General features: G+C 38.9%; 1 protein-coding gene across 3 annotated transcripts in view; it reads left to right on the forward strand.

The window, feature by feature from the left end:
• Positions 1-229: 229 nt before the first annotated feature.
• PLD5 (phospholipase D family member 5) overlaps positions 230-20,633 on the forward strand; it is a 478,515-nt gene continuing 458,111 nt past the window's right edge. The window contains exon 1 of one of the 3 annotated variants that reach the window (XM_082340840.1): positions 230-587. In XM_082340840.1, coding sequence (XP_082196966.1) covers positions 399-587 — 189 coding nt within the window. In that variant the 5' untranslated portion in view covers positions 230-398. The remainder of the gene's footprint in view (positions 588-20,633) is intronic. The other 2 variants (XM_082340839.1, XM_082340841.1) reach the window with 2 other exon arrangements.

Genomic DNA, 20,633 nt, shown 5'->3' on the forward strand with positions numbered 1-20,633 from the left:
GGCCTAGGCGCGCGGGGAGGGGCGGCGGGCGGACTCGCAGCCCTCTGCCTCCTCACTGCGCCAACCTGCAGGCGCGCGCAGCCCCTCCCCCGCCCCCGCCCCCTCCCACCGCACTCAGCCGGGGGCCGGCGTGCTGAGCGCCCGCCCGGGACCGCAGCCGCCCGCACCTCGCGCCTACGCCTAGCTCGCGGCCTCCCTCCTGCCCCATCTTTCTCCTCTCCCTCCTCCCCTCCTTTCCTTCTCCTTCCTCTCCCTCCCCGCCCGCTTCACCCCGCCCTGTCCGCGCTCGGCTCCCCGCGCCCTGCCCGCGCCCGCTCGCTCCTCCCTCAGCCCCGGCCGGCTTCTCGCACGCCCATCCCGAGCTCGCTGCGCGCCGGCCGCCGCCTGGTCATGTCAGGATGGAGATCCGGCAGCACGAGTGGCTCTCGGCCTCCCCCCACGAGGGCTTTGAGCAGATGAGGCTGAAAAGCCGCCCCAAGGAGCCCTCGCCGAGCCTGACCCGAGTGGGCGCGAACTTCTACAGCAGCGTCAAGCAGCAGGACTACAGCGCCAGCGTCTGGCTCCGGAGGAAAGACAAGCTGGAGCACGTAAGCGCGGCTCGGTCCCCCGACCGCGGCCCTGCACCTGCCACAAGCGCGCCCCGGGGCCGGGCGCGGTGACCCCGCCGGCGGCCCGGCTTGGGGCCGGGGCGTCCGGGTCCTACGCCCGCCCGGGGCCTCTCCAGCACTTTCCTGCCGGGAAGGAGCGGGCTGCGGGGAGGGGAGAGGAGGAGAGGGGAGGGGAGGAGAGGGGAGGGGCGGGGCGGGGCGGGGTTGTTCCCTTCCGCACTGCCTGGCCCAGCACACCTCGACCTCCCCGGGCTTCCACTGCTGGGGGTCATTCGCAGTGCGTTTGTGGGGTGAGCAAGAAGGGGAACTGCCCCAGCGTGGCTCCAAGGAGCCGGCGTTGCACGGTAGTGGGCTTTAGAGGGGCGTTTGCTCGCGTCTTTGGGGCTATTTTACCCGGTCCAGAACTAACATTAACAAACCCGTAAAGTTGTCGCCGCTGGTGTCCAGCCTGTGTCCGCGCACGATCCATTCGAGTTTTCTGCAGCGTATCCTCTGGGATGAGCAGGTGGCGGTCCTCTCTACTTGCGCCCAGCTAGGGAGGGGTTTGCACATTGCAAGGAGAAACAGAGAAAGGAAGAGCAGGTCTCCCTGCTCCCGGGACCCGCCGCTGGAGGGTGGGGGCTGGCGAGCGGGGACCCCCTCTCCCAAAGAGTGCGTGTTTCGCCGGAAACGTTATTGGCGCTGGGGCCGAGACCCTAGGGCTCGCCATTCAGGAGAGAAAAAGTCCCTGTAAAACGGCGTTTAGTGGATTCACAGTGTCAAATCTGACCCATCAGCATCTCCTTAACCAAATGTTAACATGAAACTAAGAGAGTTATCACGAGGGCAACACAGCTAGCTACAGAGAAAATGCCGCTTCTTTCCGCGGAGCTGCATAATCCAAATTGAGTCTGTTAATGGAATGTGGAGGTTTCCTTGTATTTGGGTCACATCGCCAATTATGATAGAAAGAACTTCTGGAACTCACACATCTACCGCCGCAAGGACCTACCCCTCCCCCGTCTTCCCCGCCCCCCCCCCCCCCCCCACTCGGCGCGCTTCTCTTCTCTTGGGCATTTCAGCAGCAACTAGCTTCCCTGGAGGAAGAGGGCAAAGGAGTATTTCTCTTACCCAGTCTGAAAGGAAGGTCTTTGCCTTTTCTCTTAGGGCCTGATCAAGTCCGAAAGCGCAGGTTTAAAGATTTGAATTGGGGTGCATGCTGTCTTGTGTGTAGAGACAATTTCCTAATATCAAATGGATGCCTCAGATCCTTAAGACCATAGAAGTAACTGAAGGAGATTTCTAGGATGCAAGTTGTTTGAAAGGCAGCAGTATATGTTTAAAAATGCAAGCTCCAGAATTAGCGAAGGAACCTGTGGTTATTAGTTTAAAGAGGGGCAAATAGCATCTTCCTGTAATTTGGCTCCTGATGTCGTTTTATTAGTACTAGGGAGAATGGTCTACCCTTAGGATGGTGATAGAGTATGTCTTCATTTCAGTGTCACTCTGAATATGTGTTCATTTGCAGCTTGTGCTTTTAGCTGGTCTAGTTCGTTTATTACTGAAAATCAATACTGCCACCTTTTACGACTATGTCTCCTTGAGTCACAGACATTGCACACATTATACTTAAATGGTTTCTCACTTTTAGATTTTCACTGAAAGTATTAAGTCATACAGGGTGGGCCACGGCAGCCTCACCTTTGTGGATGAGTATAGGATGCTCAGTGCCTGCTGAGGGTTAGAGACCAAGGAAAGTGAGATCTGGTTGTTTGCACATAAGGATCTATGCTTTCTTCTTCACTCAGATGCTCCAAAATAGAACCTTGTACTTATTTTTTGAAAAATTACCTCTTTTGTTATTTAAATCAAAGTAACTGTTTTGTTTGCTTTCTCAAATACATATCATGAAACATGTATTCTGTTCTGTTGTTTTCTTGTACACTTGCTTTCAGTTAGAAAGGGGGCTTTGCTTCCAGTGAAATTTTTTTTGTGATATTCTCTTGCCCCTTTGAAACATCTACAAACATTTTAGTGAAATAATATTTATGAAAGTGCTATGAAAAATTAAATTAGCATAACAATGTAATTTTATTTTCATTCAAGCTCATCTGTCCTATGTTGTCTACACTACGATGTTTCAAGTAGTTTGATGTTAATTTCTAATTAGATATTTGAAATCTAAAAACCCATAACAAATATAACCCAGTATGTTATTGCCACACAAAGCATGAAAATGTAATGTTCACTTTATGATAGACAACATTCTGAACATATGTGACACCTTCAGATTTAGATGTTGCAGAGATCAGGATGAGTGTATCATGTGAAATTCAAAGGTGATATATGGTAGTTTGACCCATTTGATCTGTCTAATCAAATGGATGACTACCATTTTTATTATGTTAAAAAATGAATAACTATAATGGAGATCATATGCATGAGAACAGCCTACTATTATTTTGCTCATGCTTTAAAAGCCAATCTAGTATTAAGGCCATAAATAAATTATGGCTTCAAATGGTACGCATATTCAGTCATCCCAATAACGGAGTGTGGACTCTGTCCAGACTTCAGAGGCATTGCTTAATCTGAAAGTCAATAACACAATGTAAAGTGACAGCTAGAGAATATATTTCCACTCAATTTGCTAAAAATGAGAATAGTTTACCTCTCCTTTTCTCGTTTAAAAGCTACAGGACTAATCCCCAGATTGGACAAGAGAAAAGTGACATGAATTGAATGATTAAGGATTGGAATACATTCAACCCATCTTTAAATATGATTCCTGTCACTGGTTGGTTGATACTTAAGATGAATACCCATTAAGAAATAAATGTATGTGAGGGAATTCTCCCGTTCTTAAGTCATGATTGGAAGATACAAGGAATTTATGTTTATACCATGAATTCTAGATTTTGAACTCTACTTGTAAATTTCAGGAAAAAGTAAAATTTCTGGGCCCTGCGTAGAATGTTGTCTTATTAGCTGCAAATAGTGTCTTGGTTTATAGAATCTTTCGCCTCCTTTTCTGCCTCATAACGCCTATGGCTTTAGAAAGCATTAGGTTTGGGAAACAATGGAAGTCTTATTCTCTGTAGGATCCCATATTTACTTTAGGTATAATGTAAAAGTGAAGGTTATGATCTAGCAAAGAAGAGGAGCATGGGGCCACTTTTTCAACTCTAACCCACTCTGCTCTGTCAGCCCTCCCTGGGGCTGGATCACTTTGAGAGTCACCATTTAATACAGTTTGGCTATCCCAGAGGACGGTGTAACATTAGGCTGGTGTCCTTTGGTGGTATATGCCTTGATTGAGTTTTTTTTTTCCCCCACAAAGTTGGAGAGTTGCAGTGGCTACTCTGCTAAGTCGCCTGGCCTGATGCCAGTTGTGTGTGTGTAGAAGTTCCTGATGCTGTTTATGGAGATGGGCATGTCTTATTTTCTCTCCTGCTTATTCAGTTAGCTTTTGCCACAGTGTGGTTAAGAGTGGGGCTCTGGTTAGATAGGCCTGGGCAAAGGACCCACAATGTGCAGGATGTACATTCACAGTCCTCCATAAGGAGTTGCAGGTTTACTGGGTGATTCAAGGAGACAGTCCATGCCTATACTCCAGTGATGCACAGTCCCCTTATGGCAGGGGCTCAGTAAGTACTAGAAAAGAAATTTTTCTTCACTCTTCTCACCTGTGCAGGTTGGCAGGTGTCTTAGTTCGATCTGCTATGACAGACTGGGTGGCTTTTAAACATTTATTTCTCACAGTTCTGGAAGCTGGGAAGTCCAAGGTCAAGGCACAGGCAGATTTGGTGTCTGGTAGGGCCTGCTTCCTGGTTCATAGATAGCCGTCTTTTTGCTGAGTCCTCACGTGGTGGTGGTGGTGGTGGTGGTGGTGGTGGTGGTGGTGGTGATGGGGGAACTCTCTGAAGACTATCTTGTTCATGTGGACTCCAGCCTTATTACCTGATCACCTCCCAAAGGCCCCACCTCTAAATGCCAGCATATTGAGGATTGGGTTTCAACACGTGAATTCGGCTGGGGTGGAGGGGGGCATAAGCATCCAGACATCCAGTCCATAGCAGCAGGGTATTTTCCACATCTTAGTTGCCTGGCGTGCTGGGAGCTCCATCCTGATACTTGTTTTCATGATTGTCAAGTCAGCTGAAGGGAAGCTGGTGAATCATCTAATGCCTTTCAGTACTTCTATCCAGAAGTGATGCATCTATTTGACTTATGAAAATTGGCCAAAGAAAGTTTCCTGGCCAAGGCTTTCTTGAAAGGGGGTGAGGAAGGGGGCATTCAACCAAGACCCAAAAGAAGGAGAAAGAGAACATCCATGACTAGCTCATAAGGATGACCATGAGACATAAAGCTCTTAGCACAGCATATGGCCCGTGCTCAATGCTCAACACACAGTACCTGTAGGTATCATTGCTGCTCAGGTGTTGCCTGGGTGAGCCTGCACTCTCCACCCAAAGAGCTTCCCAATTTCCTATTTGAGATCAGCCTGCCTGAATTATAGTTCTGGACCCAGAAGTGTATGGATCCTTTTGTCGGCAAGGCCAGTTCACCATTCCTGGCCTGTTAAGTTGCCTCTTTGCCTGGCTTCCGGTCCATTTTCTGGGGGCTTCTTTCCTGGGCCAGTGGGCCCCTGTTTGTTCCCTGCCTGGCCATTCTGAGGCTGACTCTTGTTCTCACTCTCTCTGTGGGCTCTGCTAGTGGAGACCAACTCCTTGCCCTGTCCCCAACTTCTGCTTTCCTTCCCAGCTTTGCGCTGGTGGTGATATTTATCTGCATGGTGGCTCAGAAAGCCTATTTAAAATGGAAAGAGAAAGCAGAAGAGAGAAACTGTAAAGAGTAGAAGACAGAATCATTAACCTTCACACTTGTAGTGAGCCCTAGTGTCTTGCTTGGTTTAGTAAGTGCCTCACTAAAAAAAAAAATTGTCCTCTCTAAGTGTGAATTTTCACACTTAAATAGACTTTATGTTACCAGTGAATAGTAGATAAATGCCAAGTGCACACTTGCCTCCTAGAATAAATTATTCACATGATGAGCAAAGAAGAATAAATGGATTGGAGCAAACTTGGTCACTGTGGTCTAGGCTCATATTATGTAATGTTATTTATGTCCCACAGAGCAGATTCGTGAAAGTAACATACTCCACAGAGCAGATCAGGAAAGCACCAAAAGACAAAGTTCAACCTAAGGGAACGCATCTTTAAAATGTACCATTAAAAATCAACCAACTAACCAACGAAACAAACAAATGAACAAGGAGAAAATATCCTTTTTTATGTTTATGTATTTTTGGCCAGACTGGATAATTTTAGTCTGGCAAACATTTAAGAACATTAACATTTACCAGGATTATTTACTGTGACTTTAGATAAACAGAATAGGCTGAGGCAGAGTTCTCTGCCTCTCTAACCCATGCGTCAAGAAATGAAAGTCTAGATGTCTCTTAAGTGTGTTCTAATGCATCTCAGTGTTGTGTCCATTATTGTATTTGTCATTACTTTAGGTGGCATATATTTATTCTACTAATGGACTGTGGGTTGACATTTCAGTTTGTTTGGAAGAAACTTTGACTTCTTTGAACTCTGTTGGGTATGGCTTATTGAGTTATTTTAACATAATCACTGTCAGTGATATATTAAATATATTTAACTTGAGAAGCTCAAGACTACTGAACCTAAGATTCCTTTTTCTTCCCTTCTTCCATGTAATAGCCACTACCTATTTCGTCTGGCTAGTTTCTCTGAAAGTTTTCACTTCTCCTCACAGATTTCTGTATCTCTCTCAGGTTTAAACCTATGTAACAGTTTCCAGTTCTTCTGTTCTGGCTCTAAAGGTCAAGAAATCTGATGAATCTTTTGAATTTCTGGAACAAGGCAGTAACTATAATATGTTATGTTCTTGTACTGAATTGACTGATAGATGGCATAGTTAGGCAGAGATAGAATTTGTGGTAATGTAGCAACCCAGAGATGTTGCTTCAAGTGTATGTGTTGGGGACATTTAAAGTTATTGATTGTCTCAAATTCATACCTACATAAATTGTGCTGTGAGAGTACAACATAAATGTTGAGTTACAGCTGAAATGCCACACAGTGGTTGTGAAGAGACAGACCTTTTTACCAAAAACGTATGTTTAAATTTTTCTCAGAAACAGAGACAAAAGAGCCCAGTTTCTAAAATCACAAATCAAGCTGTTAAGCAGGGCGTATGAAGAAGAATGAAGAACATGGCAAACTTTCCCAGGTAGACTTACGTACATGGGAAAATCTCACTGATGCCTAACATATGAAGTGGGCCCAAGCTGGACTACCTGACTGGGTATCATGGGACTGGATGTCATGGCAGTTGGGTGATAAATATGGTTTTTTATCCTCTAGAGTAGATGGTGAACCTTGTGAACATATTCCTTTTCTGAATTGAGCTATAATTGTGCTCCTGCCAATAAGTTGTTAGGGCTATTACAGGTATAACGTGAGGAGTTAAGTTGAGAAGATGGGACTCATTGAAGTAAAGAAAGCACTAACTGACACACTCGTCATCAACAGATATTTATTGAGAGTAACTTTTATGTGAAAGACACTTTGTTAGGAGATTATGAGGACTTTCATTCAACAAGCATTTATGTGATGTATACTGTGTTCCAAACAGTAGAGAGTATACAAAGACCGAAGCAAGTCTTTGCCCTCTCTCAAGATGCTTACAATTTTATAAATATAGTTATAATATGATTACAGTGTTATGAATAATACAAAAAAATGCAAAGTAGCATAAAACCCTGTCTTCAAAGGACTTGTTTAGACAAGGATAAAATAGGTAATGAATCCTGTCGTATATTGATTACATATTGTAACAAAGTTAAATTTATTCCAGTAATACAAAGTAGATATAAAATTCAAAAGTCAGTCTAATTTATCACATTAACAGCATGAAAGTAAACCCATATCTCAATAAATGAAGTGAAAGTGTTTGATGAAATTCTATACTTAGGTATGATAAAATTCTCAACAAACTGGAAATAAAAGTAAACTTCATTATTCTGATAAAGAGTTTCTTTAAAAAGAATCATAGTTAATGGTGAAATATTTAAAAATATCTACCTGGATAGTGAGGCATAGATGTCCATCATCATCACTTCTGTTCACCATTGTACAGGAGGTCATAACCAATGCAGTAAGGCAAGAGTAAGAATTCAAAGGAAGTAGTAAAATTGTCATTAGCAGATGACATTATTTTGTACATCTGAACAAAATAAACTACAGATAACACTTAATGAATTAATAATGTCACTGGATTTATCATAGCCACTGGATACAAAGTTACTATACAAAATTAAATTATGAAAAAACAATTCCAAAATAAAACTAAAAACTGTTACCATCTACATTAGCATAAAAATATCAAATACTTAAGGAGATTGATAAGACTTCTTTTTAATTTTCTCCCAGATTGATCTGTAGAGTAGATACAATTCCAATTAAAATCCCAACAAGTTTGTATATGTTGAAAAGTGATTCTAAAATTTGTATGAAAATGCAAAAGGCCAAGAATAGAGAAGACAATCTTGATGAAGAACAACTTAGTCGACTGTTTCCAGATAGCAAATCTAGATTAATTAAAGCAATGTGGTATTGGTGTAAGGATAATTGAATAGATCAATCAACAGAAAGTGCAGAAACAGACCTGTGTATATGTTATTATTGACAGGTTCTTGATTTATGACAGGCACAGAAGTACACTGGGAAAAAGATGGTCTTTTAAAAAAATGATGTTCAGTCAGTTGTATATCTGTATTAAAAAAATGTGGTTTCTCTTTCACACTATACACAAAGGTGGTCAAAGAAAGCTTCACCCTTGGCGAAGTTTTGTACTGGGTCTTAGGAACCTGGGAAGAAGAGCTGCTGGATATAGGACTGGCCTGAACCAAGGCTTTTGAGTGGAATCTGGTCAACAAAAAGTCTGTTTGGAAGACCAGTGGGTGAACAAGTATGACTAGAGGATAGGGTTTGTTTAAGTGAGTGTTGCGTGTGAAAACACCCACAGTGGTAGATTAGGACAAGACCACGGAGGATTTGAGGATTTGAATTGTAAGCTGATGATGTTCAGCTTTATTCTGTAAGCCAACAGGAGGTATTTCAGTAGGCACTTCAGTTAGCAAGTCTGGGTTTCAGAAGACCTGCTTGTGGCTTGCAGTGTTGAGGAAGAAGAGCCTGGCTTGCAGGGGGGGACCAGTGTAAAGTCTCTTTTAGTGGTAGAGATAGGGAGTAACAAAAGAGTGTGGTGAAAAGTAGAAAAATCGAGGAACAGATGTAAGAAATATTGTGAAATGAGAGTTCATGGGGGGAGTTCCTTGGTGGTCTAGTGGTTAGGATTTGGTACTTTCACTACTGTGGCCCGGGTTCAATCCTGGTTGGGGAACTGAGATCCCACAAGCTGTGCCATGTGCCCCCCCCCAAAAAAAACCCTGCTACTCCAGTAAACACACGAATGAAACAGCCTTATTAAAAAAAGAAAAAGAGTTCATGGGACTTGGTGCTTGACTGGATGTGGGGAGTCTGAGAAAGCTCATCCATTCAGCAAATATTTATTGAGTGCCAGCATGTCCCAGGAATTGTGATTGGCATGCTGGGTACAAGAATGAACAGGGAAAATTCCAGAAATGCCTTGAGAGTTGGAATTCTGCCTTACTCATCTTTGTATCTTGGACACAAGCCATTGTTATTGTCTTGATCCATATTATCAATATTATTATGATCATAACTAACAAACAGTCCAATTTCTACTCTCTGCAAGGAGCTGAGCTTAAGGCTTGAGAAAATTCAAATGTCTGTGATTGGGCCTTTGACATCAGGTTGCATATGGTCTAGTTCTCCAGAACTCAGCTTAAATGTTTTCACTTCTAAACCTAAAGTCTGGTTAAATACCCCTTTTATGTGGTCCCATAACATCATGGGCAAGCATCTGTTATAGCACTTAATACACTGTTGTTTTTAAAATTGCCTGATTAATTGTCTATCTTTTGACCTCATTGGAAAGCTTGAGGACAACAGTGGTTTCTTATTTATAACAATGTACCCTAATGCCCAGCACAGTGCGTGGTAGACATCCAATGTTGACTGACTTGACTGTTGAAACAGTGAATAAATGAATATGTGCTAGGGAGGCAGGACTTATACACAAGTGAAAGAATGAGGTGGCATACACTACTTACGCTACTTGACAGACAAATGCTAGGATGTTAAATGCAACAAGAGTTCAGTGGAAAGAAACACCAGAAGCTCCATGAGAAACTCCTGAAAAGGGTTATGATTAAATGTCAGCTGGAGAAGATAACAGACAAGGCTGCATCTAAACCATCTGTAGTTTGTTTGAGATTCTGTCCAGTTTTTTTAAGACCTGGGAAGTGAGAGTTTTAGGGCCACTTTAGTGACCTATTCCAATATCTAATGATATTGTTTACATGAATTCTTTTTTTAGTTTTTATTTCTGTATGTCTTTGTTTTTATTAGTCAAGAAGAATATTAATTTTTAAGTTTTTCACAAGTACTTTGGTCTAACTTTTTGCCATGTCTAAATCTGCTGGTTCATTATTTAGCCTCCGCCCTGTTCTGGCTGAGTGCACTTGATCAGAGACTGTGAGATACTCTACAGCAGGGAATGTGTCAAAACTGCCAAAATCCCCTTAAAGACCTGCCACTCTTGATCATTAAGAATCTCCTACTATGACTTCCTGACTTGTCTGTTTCCAAACTTTTTTCATTCCCTAAGTTCTTCTTGCTGCAATCCATGACTTGTGCACACGTTGCTTAAAACCTGTCCTGTAAGATTCCTAGTACATCTTTTTTTGAAAAATAAACTTTTATTTTGGAATAACTTTAGATTTATGGAAAAGTTGTAGAGATAGTAAAGGCATTTCCTATCCATACCTCACCCCAGTTTCGGTTTCCCTTAGTGTTAAATTCCAAACTCCAGACTTCGTTAGAATTTCACCAGTTTTTAATGTCCTTTTTCTGTTCTAAGATCCAATCCAAGATAACACATTGCATTTAGTTGTCCTGTGTCCTTAGTCAGCCTCTGGTCTGTGATAGTTTCTCAGGCTTTCCTCATTTTTTTATGGCCTTGACGGTTTTTGTTTTCAGCCTAATTGAGGTATAATTGACTAATAAAATTGTAAGATATTTAAAGGTTTCCCGCCATTGAGTTAATGAAAACATCCATCACATCATATATTTATTTTTTTTCTTGTGTGTGTGAGAACATTTAAGTTCTATTCTGTAAGCAAAATTCAATTATATCACAGTGTTATCATTGGTAATCACTATGTTTATATTGATCTTCAGACCTTATTCATCTTATAACTGAAAGTTTACACTTTTACCAACCTTTCCATATTTTCCCCATTCCGCAGGCCCTGGCAACCACTTTTCTACTCTCTGAGTATATGAGTTTGAGTGTTTTTTTTTTTTTAGATTTTACATATAAGTGATATCATGCAGTATTTGTCTTTCTCTGGCTTACCTTACTTAGCATAATTCCCTCAAGTTCCTCCATATTGTTGCAAATGAAAGGATTTCCTTTTTACTCATGGCTGAATAATATTCTATATATTTGTATATCACATCTTATTTATTCATTCATCTGCTTATGGACGCTTAGGTGGTTTTCACATCATGGCTGAATAATATTCTATATATTTGTATATCACATCTTATTTATTCATTCATCTGCTTATGGACGCTTAGGTTGTTTTCACATCATGGCTATTGGAATTAATGCTGCAGTGATTATGGAAGTGCAGATATCTCTTCAATATCCTGTTTTCATTTCCTTTGGGTAAATACTCAGAAGTGGGATTGCTAGATCATACGGTTGTTGCATTTTTAATTTTTTGAGGAGTTTGCATACTGTTTCCCATAGAGGCTGTACCAATTTATATTCCCACCAATAGTGCTATAGTGTTTCCTTTTCTCCATATGTTTACTAGCACTTGTTATTTGTTGTCTTTTTTATTATAGTCATTCTACAGGTGTTAGGTGATATCCCATTCTGGTTTTAATCTGCATTTCCCTGATGATTAGCGATGTTGAGCATATTTTCATTTACCTGTTGGCCATCTGTATGTCTTCTTAGGAAAAATTCAGATACTCTGCCCATTTTTTAAAGAGTTGTTTGTTCTTTGCTGTTGAGTTGTATGAATTCTTTGGTTATTAACTCTTTATCAGATATATGGTTTGCAAATATTTTCTCCCATTTGGTAGGTTGCTTTTTCACTTTGTTGATGGTTTCCTTGCTGTGAAGAAGCTTTTTAGTTTGATGTAGTCCCACTTGTTTATTTCTGCTTTTGATGCCTTTGCCTTTGATGCCAAATCCAAAACATTATCACCAAGACAGATGTCGTGGAGCTTACAGCCTATGGTTTTCTTCTAGAAGTTTTATGATTTCAGGTCTTACATTCAAATCTTTAATCCGTTTTCAATTATTTTTGTGTATAGTGGTCCAGTTTCATTCTTTTGCATGTGGCTGGCCAGTTTCCTTAACACCATTTATTGAAGAGACCGTACTTTCCCCAGTGTACAGTCTTGGCTTCTTTGTCTTAAATTAACTGACCACATATGCATGGGTTTATTTCTGGGCTCTCTATTCTGTTCTGTGGATCTATGTGTCCGTTTTTATGCCAACACCATACTGTTTCGGTTAGTATAGCTTTGTAAAATAGTTTGAAATCAGGGAGTGTGCTCTTTCTTTCTCAAATTGTTTTGGCTAATTGGGGTCTTCTGTGGTTCCTTATGCATTTTAGGATTCTTCTCTTTGAAAAATGCTATTGGAATTTTGATAGGGATTGCTTTGAATCTGTAGATTTCTTTGGGCTGAGTGGACATTTTAACAATGTTAATTCTTCCAATCTATGAGCATGGAATAGCTTTCCATTTACTTGTGTCTTCTTCAGTTTCTTTCAACAGTGTCTTATAGTTTTCAGTGTATAGGTGTTTCACCTCCTTGGTTAAATTTATTCCTAGGTATTTTATTCTTTTGGTTGTGATTATAAATGAGATTGTTTTCTTAATTTCTCTTTCTGTTAGCTCATTGTTACTGTATATAAACACAACAGATTTTTGTTTGTTGATTTTGTACCCTGCAACTTAACTGTATTTGTTTATTTCTAACAGTTTTTTGGTGGAGTCCTTATAGTTTTCTATATATAATATCATGTCTTCTGCAGAGAGAGACAATTTTACTTCTTCCTTTCCAATTTGATGCCTTTTATTTCTTTTTCCTGCCTAATTGCTGTGACTAAGACTTCCAATACTGTTTTGAGTAAAACTGCTGAGAGTGGCCATCCTTGTTTTTGTTCCTGTTCCCGCTCTTAGAGGAAAGAGCTATTCTAATTTTATTTATTTTAGTTCTCTACCTTTTTTCTTGGTAAGTCTGCCTAAAGGTTTGTCTATTTTGTTTATCTTTTCAAAAAAAACCAGCTCTTAGTTTCTCTGATCTTTTCTATTGTCTTTTTAGTGTCTATTTCATTTATTTCCATTCTGTTATTTGTTATCTCCTTCCTTCTATTAACTTTGGATTCAGTTCCTTTTCTAGTCCTTGAGGAGTAAAGTTAGGTTTATTTGAGATCTTTCTTCTTTCTTAATGTAGGCATTTATTGTTATGAACTTCTTTCTAAAACTGCTTTTGCTGCATCACATAAGCTTTGATATGTTGTATTTCCTTTTCATGTGTCTCAATATAGTTTGATTTCCTTTTTTCAAAAAATTTTATTTTATATTGGAGCATAGTTGATTAACAATGTTGTGTTAGTTTCAAGTGTACAGCAAAGTGATTCAGTTATACATGTATCTATTCTTTTTCAAATTCTTTTCCCATTTAGGTTATTACAGAATATGGAGCAGTGCTCCCTGTGCTATACAGTAGATCCTTGTTGGTTATCTACTTTAAATATAGTAGTGAGTACATGTCAATCCCGAACTCCCAATCTATCCTTCTCCCCCACCAACCTTCCTCCCTGGTAACCATAACTTCCTTCTCTAAGTCTGTGAGTCTATTTCTGTTTTGTAAATAAGTTCATTTATATCATTTTTTTTTAGATCCTGCATATAAGCGATGTCATATGATATTTGTCTTTCTCTGTCTGACTTACTTTACTTAGCATGATAATCTCCAGGTCCGTCCGTGTTGCTGCAGATGGCATTATTTCATTCTTTTTAAAGGCTGAGTAATATTCCATTGTGCATATGTACCACATCTTCATCATCCATTCATCTTTCGATGGCTATTGTAAACAGCACTGCAATGAACATTGCGGTGCATGTATCCTTTTAAACCATGTTTTTCTCTGGATATATGCCCAGGAGTGGGATTGCTGGATCATATGGTAGCTCTATTTTTAGTTTTTTAAGGAACCTCCATACTGTTTTTCATAGTGGCTGTACCAATTTACATTGCCACCAATAGTGTAGGAGGATTCCTTTTTCTCCACACCTATTCAACATTTATTGTTTGTAGACTTTTGGATGATGGCCATTCTAACTGGTGTGAGGTGATATCTCATTGTAGTTTTGATTTGTATTTCTCCAGTAATTAGTGATGTTGAGCATCTTTTCGTGTGCCTCTTGATTGCTGCAATTTATGTCAAAGAGTGTTCTATGTTTTCCTCGAAGAGTTTTATAGTATCCGGTGTTACTTTTAGGTCTGTAATCCATTTGGAGTTTATTCTGTGTATGGTGTTAAAGAATGTTCTAATTTCATTTTTTCACATGTGGCTGTCCAGTTTTCACAGCATCATTTATTGAAGAGACTGTATTTCCTCCATTATATACTCTTGCCTCCTTTATTGTAGATTAATTGGCCAGAGGTGCCTGAGTTTAGTTTTGGGCTTTCTATCCTGTTACACTGATCTATATTTCTGTTCTTATGCCAGTATAATACTACTTTGATGACTGTAGCTTTGTAGTATAGTCTGAAGTCAGGGAGCCTGATTCCTCCAGCTCCATTTTTCTTTCCCAAGATTGCTTTGGCTATTCATGGTCTTTTGTGTCTCCATACAAATTTAAGATTTTATGTTTTAGTTCTGTGAAAAATGCCATTGGTAATTTGATAGGGATTGCATTGCATCTGTAGATTGCCTTGGGTAGTATAGTCATTTTGACACTATTGATTCTTCCAATCCAAGAACATGGTATATCTCTCCATCTGTTTGTGTCATCTTCCACCTTTTTCATCAGTGTCTTACAGTTTTCGGAGTACAGGTCGTTTGTCTCCTTAGGTAAGTTTATTCCTAGGTATTTTATTCTTTTTGATGTGATGGTAAATGGGATTGTTTCCTTAATTTCTCTTTCTGATCTTTCATTGTTGGTGTATGGACATGCTACAGATATCCAGCAACTTTACCAAATTCATTGATGAGCTCTAATAGTGGCAGCATTAGGATTTTCTAGGTATAGTATCATGTCATCTGCAAACAGTGACAGTGTTACTTTTTCTTTTCCAATTTGGGTTTCTTTTATTTCTTTTTATTTTATTTTATTTTTATATGGCAGGTTCTTATTAGCTATCTGTTTTATACAAATTAGTGTATATATGTCAATCCCGATCTCCCAATTCATCCCATGACCACCCCTCCCCCACCCCGCTTCCTCCCCCACCCCGCTTTCCCCTCTTGAGTCCATATGTTTTTCCTCTACATCTGTGTCTCTATTTCTGCCTTGCAAAGCAGTTCATCTCTACCATTTTTCAAGATTCCACATATATGCGTTAATATACAATATTTGTATTTCCCTTTCTGACTTACTTCACTCTTTAAGACAGTCTCTAGGTCCATCCACGTCTCTACAAATGACCCAATTTCATTCCTTTTTATGTCTGAGTAATATTCCATTGTATATATGTACCACATCTTCTTTATCCATTTGTCTGTCGATGGCATTTAGGTTGCTTCCATGACCTGGCTATTGTAAATAGTGCTGCAGTGAACATTGGGGTGCATCTGTCTTTTTGAATTATGGTTTTCTCTGAGTATATGCCTAGTAGTGAGATTGCTGGGTCATATGGTAATTCTATTTTTAGTTTTTTAAGGAACCTCCATACTCTTCTCCATAGTGGCTGTATCAACTTACATTCCCACCAACAGTGCAAGAGCGTTCCCTTTTCTACATACCCTCTCCAGCATTTGTTGTTTGTAGATTTTCTGATGATGCACATTCTAACTGATGTGAGCTGATACCTCACTGTAGTTTTGACTTGCATTTCTCTAATAATTAGTGATGTTGAGCATCTTTTCATGTGCCTCTTGGCCATCTGTATATCTGCTTTGGAGAAATGTCTACTTAAGTCTTCCACCCATTCTTGGATTGGATTGTTTGTTTTTTTGATATTGAGCTGCATGAGCTGTTTATATATTTTGGAGATTAATCCATTGTCCGTTGATTCGTTTGCAAATATTTTCTCAAAATATTTGAGAAATATTTGAGGGTTGAGGGTTGTCTTTTCGTCTTGTTTATAGCTTCCTTTGCTGTGCAAAAGCTTTTAAGTTTCATTAGGTTCCATTTGTTTATTTTTGTTTTTATTTCCATTACTCTAGGAAGTGGATCAAAAAAGATCTTGCTGTGTTATGTCAAAGAGTGTTCTTCCTATGTTTTCCTCTAAGAGTTTTATAGTGTCCAGTCTTACATTTAGATCTCTAATCCATTTTGAGTTTATTTTGATGTATGGTGTTAGGGAGTGTTCTAATTTCATACTTTTACATGTAACTGTCCAGTTTTCCCAGCACCACTTATTGAAGAGACTGTCTTTTCTCCATGGTATATCCTTGCCTCCTTTGTCATAGATTAGTTGACCATAGGTGTGTGGGTTTATCTCTGGGCTTTCTATCCTGTTCCATTGATCTGATTTCTCTTTTTGTGCCAGTAGCATATTGTCTTGATTACTGTACCTTTGTAGTATAGTCTGAAGGCAGGGAGTCTGATTCCTCCAGCTCTGTTTTTTTCCCTCAAGATTGCTTTGGCTATTCAGGGTCTTTTGTGTCCCCATACAAATTTTAAGATTTTTTGTTCTAGTTCTGTAAAAAATGCCATTGGTAATTTGATAGGGATTGCATTGAATCTGTACATTGCCTTGGGCAGTATAGTCATTTTCACAATATTGATTCTTCCAATCCAAGAACATGGTATATCTCTCCATCTGTTTGTATCATCTTTAATTTCTTTCAGTAGTGTCTTATAGTTTTCTGCATACTGGTCTCTTGTCTCCCTAGGTAGATTTATTCCTAGGTATTTTATTCTTTTTGTTGCAGTGGTAAATGGGAGTGTTTTCTTAATTTCTCTTTCAGATTTTTCATCATTAGTGTATAGGAATGCAAGAGATTTCAGTGCATTAATTTTGTATCCTGCAAGTTTACCAAATTCATTGATTAGCTCTAGTAGTTTTCTGGTAGCATCTTTAGGATTATCTATGTATAGTATCATGTCATCTGCAAACAGTGACAGTTTTACTTCTTCTTTTCCAATTTGTATTCTTTTTATTTCTTTTTCTTCTCTGATTGCCATGGCTAGGACTTCCAAAATTATGTTGAATTATAGTGGCGAGAGTGGACATCCTTGTCTTGTTGCTGATCTTAGAGGAAATGCTTTCAGTTTTTCACCATTGAGAATGATGTTTGCTGTGGGTTTGTCGAATATGGCCTTTATTATGTTGCGGTAGGTTCCGTCTGTGCCCATTTTCTGGAGAGTTTTTATCATAAATGGGTGTTGAATTTTGTCAAAAGTTTTTTCTGCATCTACTGAGATGATCATATGGTTTTTCTTCTTCAATTTGTTAACATGGTGTATCAGATTGATTGATTTGCATATATTGAAGAATCCTTGCATCCCTGGGATAAATCCCACTTGTTCATGGTGTGTGATCTTTTTAATGTGTTGTTGGATTCTGTTTGCTAGTATTTTGTTGAGGATTTTTGCAACTGTATTCATTAGTGATACTGGTCTGTAATTTTCTTTTTCTGTAGTATCTTCGCCTGTTTTGGGTATCAGGGTGAAGGTGGCCTCGTAGAATGAGTTTGGGAGTGTCCCTTCCTCTGCAGTTTTTTGGAAGAGTTTGAGAAGGATTGGTGTTAGCCCTTCTCTAAATGTTTGATAGAATTCACCTGTGGTTACTGTGATGTTGGACAGATATTTGATTCTTAGTAAAAATTTCTTAAACTTAGTTAAAAAAAATTTTTTTTTACTGTGAATACAGAAGTTAAGATAATGGCTTTCTTTTATAGTCACTAAAGAGGAAGTACGTCTTTTATATTTGCGTTGGAAAATACTTCTCCATAGTGTTCATAAAATACTATATTCCTGGAAAAAAAAAAAAAAGAATTCACCTGTGTAACCATCTGGTCCTGGACTTTTGTTTGTTGGAAGATTTTTAATCACAATTTCATTACTTGTGATTGATCTGTTCGTATTTTCTATTTCTTCCTGGTTCAGTCTTGGAAGGTTTTATCTTTCTAAGAATTTGTACATTTCTTCCAGCTTGTCCATTTTATCAGCATATATTTGCTTGTAGTAGTTTCTTGTGATCCTTTGTGTTTCTGTGGTGTCTGTTGTGACTTCTCCTTTTTCATTTCTAATTTTATTGATTTGAGTCCTTTCCCTCTTTGTCTTGATGAGTCTGGCTAAAGGTTTATCAATTTTAGTTATCTTCTCAAAGACGCACCTTTTAATTTTATCAGTCTTTGCTATTGTTTTTTGTTTCTGTCTAATTTATTTCTGCTCTGATCTTTATGATTTCTTTCCTTCTACTAACTTTGGGTTTTGTTTGTTCTTCTTTCTCTAGCTCCTTTAGGTGTAAGGTTAGATTGTTTATTTGAGAGTTTTCTTGTTTCTCTATGTAGGATTATATTGCTATAAACTTCCCTCTTAGAACTCCTTTTGCTGCATCCCATACATTTTGGATCATCGTATTTTCATTGTAATTTGTCTCTAGTTATTTTTTGATTTCCTCTTTGATTTCTTCAGTGATCTCTTGGTTATTTAGTTACGTATTGTTTAGCCTCCATGTGTTTGTGTTTTTTACGTTTTTTCCCCTGTAATTTATTTCTAATCTCATAGTGTTGTGGTTGGAAAGGATGCGTGATATGATTTTAATTTTCTTAAATTTACCGAGGCTTGCTTTGTGGCCCAGCATATTGTCAGTCCTGGTGAATGTTCCAAGTGCCCTTGAGAGGAATATGTATACTGCTGCTTTTGGATGGAATGCTCTATAAATATCCATTGTCTAGTCTAATGTGTCATTTAAAGCCTGTGTTTCCTTACTGATCTTCTATCTGGATAATCTGTCCATTGATGAAAGTAGGGCTTTAAAAGTCCCCCACTATTATTGTGTTACTGTTTATTTCTCCTTTTATGGCCGTTAGTCTTTGCCTTATATATTGTGGTGCTCCTCTGTTGCATGCATACATATTTACAATTGCTATATCTTCTACTTGGATTGATCTCTTGATCATTACATAGTGTCCTTTGTTTCTTATAACAGTCTTTATTTTGAAGTCTATTTTATATGATATGAGTATTGCTATTCCAGCTTTCTTTTGATTTCCACTTGCGTGGAATACCTTTTTCCATCCCCTCACTTTCAGTCTGTATGTGTCCCTAGATCTGAAGTGGGTCTCTTGCAGACAGAATATATACGGGTCTTGTTTTTGTATCCATTCCACCAGCCTGTGTCTTTTGGTTGGAGCATTTAATCCATTTACATTTAAGGTAATTATTGATATGTATTTTCCTACTGCCAGTTTCATAATTGTTTTGGATTTTTTTTGTAGGTCTTTTATCTTCCCTTCCTCTTTTGTTTTCTTCTCTTGTGATTTGACGTCTAACTTTAGTATTGTTTGTGGATTTCTTTTCCTTTTTTATGTGTGTATCTATTTTAGATTTTTGATTTGCAGTTACCAAGAGGTTTTGATATAGCAGTCTATCAAAGATTGTTTTAAGTTGCTGTTATTTTAATTTCAAATGCATTTCCAATATCCTGCATTTGTGCTCTTTTCTTCTCAGAATTGCTTGTTTTGATATCATATTTTTGTTCAGACAATTTTCTACATTTACTTTATTTTTGACTTAAACGGTGAGCTTTCCCATTTTTAATTTTCTTCTTTCTAGTTGTCTTTTCTTTTCCGTTAGAGAAGTTCCTTTAGTATTTGTTGCAAAGCTGGCCTGGTGGTGCTGAATTTTCTTAGCTCTTGTTTGTCCATAAAGCTTTTGATTTCTGTGTTGAATCTGAATGAAACCCTTGTTGTGTAGCGTATTCTTGGTTGTAGCTTCTTCCCTTTCATCGCTTTAAATATATCATTCCACTTCCTTATGACCTGGAGAGTTTCTGCTGAGAAATCGCTGATAACCTTATGGGAGTTCCCTTCTATGTTATTTGTTGCTTTTCCCTTGTTGCTTTTAATAATCTTTCTGTGTCTTTAATTTTTGTCAGTTTGATTACTATGTGTCTCGACGTGTTCCTCCTTGCATCTGTCCTACCTGGGACTCTCTGTGCTTCCTTGACTTGGGTGACTGGTTCCTTTCCCGTGTTAGGGAAGTTTTCAGCTATTATTTCCTCAAATATTTTCTCAGGTCCTTTATCTCTCTCTTCTTCTGGGACCCCTATAATGGGAATGTTGGTGCATTTAATGTTGTCCCAGAGGTCTCTTAGACTGTCCTCATTTCTTTACATTCTTTTTTCTTTATTCTGTTCTGTGGCAGTGATTTCCATCATTCTGTCTTCCAGCTCAGTTATCTGTTCTTCTGCCTCAGTTACTCTACTATTGATTTCTTCTAGCTGTAGAAGAAAAAAACTGTATTTTTCATTTCAGGTAGTTTATTGTTCCTCTCTGTTTGTTTGTTCTTTATTTCTTCCAGGTCTTTCTTAAACATTTCTTGTATGTTCTCAATCTGTGCCTCCATTCTTTTTCTGAGATCTTGGATTATCTTCACTATCATTACTTTGAATTCTTTTTCCTGTAGTTTGCCTATCTTCACTTCACTTAGTTATTTTTCT

This window comes from Balaenoptera borealis (genome assembly GCF_965194805.1).
Source record: "Balaenoptera borealis genome assembly, chromosome: 1".
In the NCBI taxonomy this organism is placed as follows: Eukaryota; Metazoa; Chordata; class Mammalia; order Artiodactyla; family Balaenopteridae; genus Balaenoptera; species Balaenoptera borealis.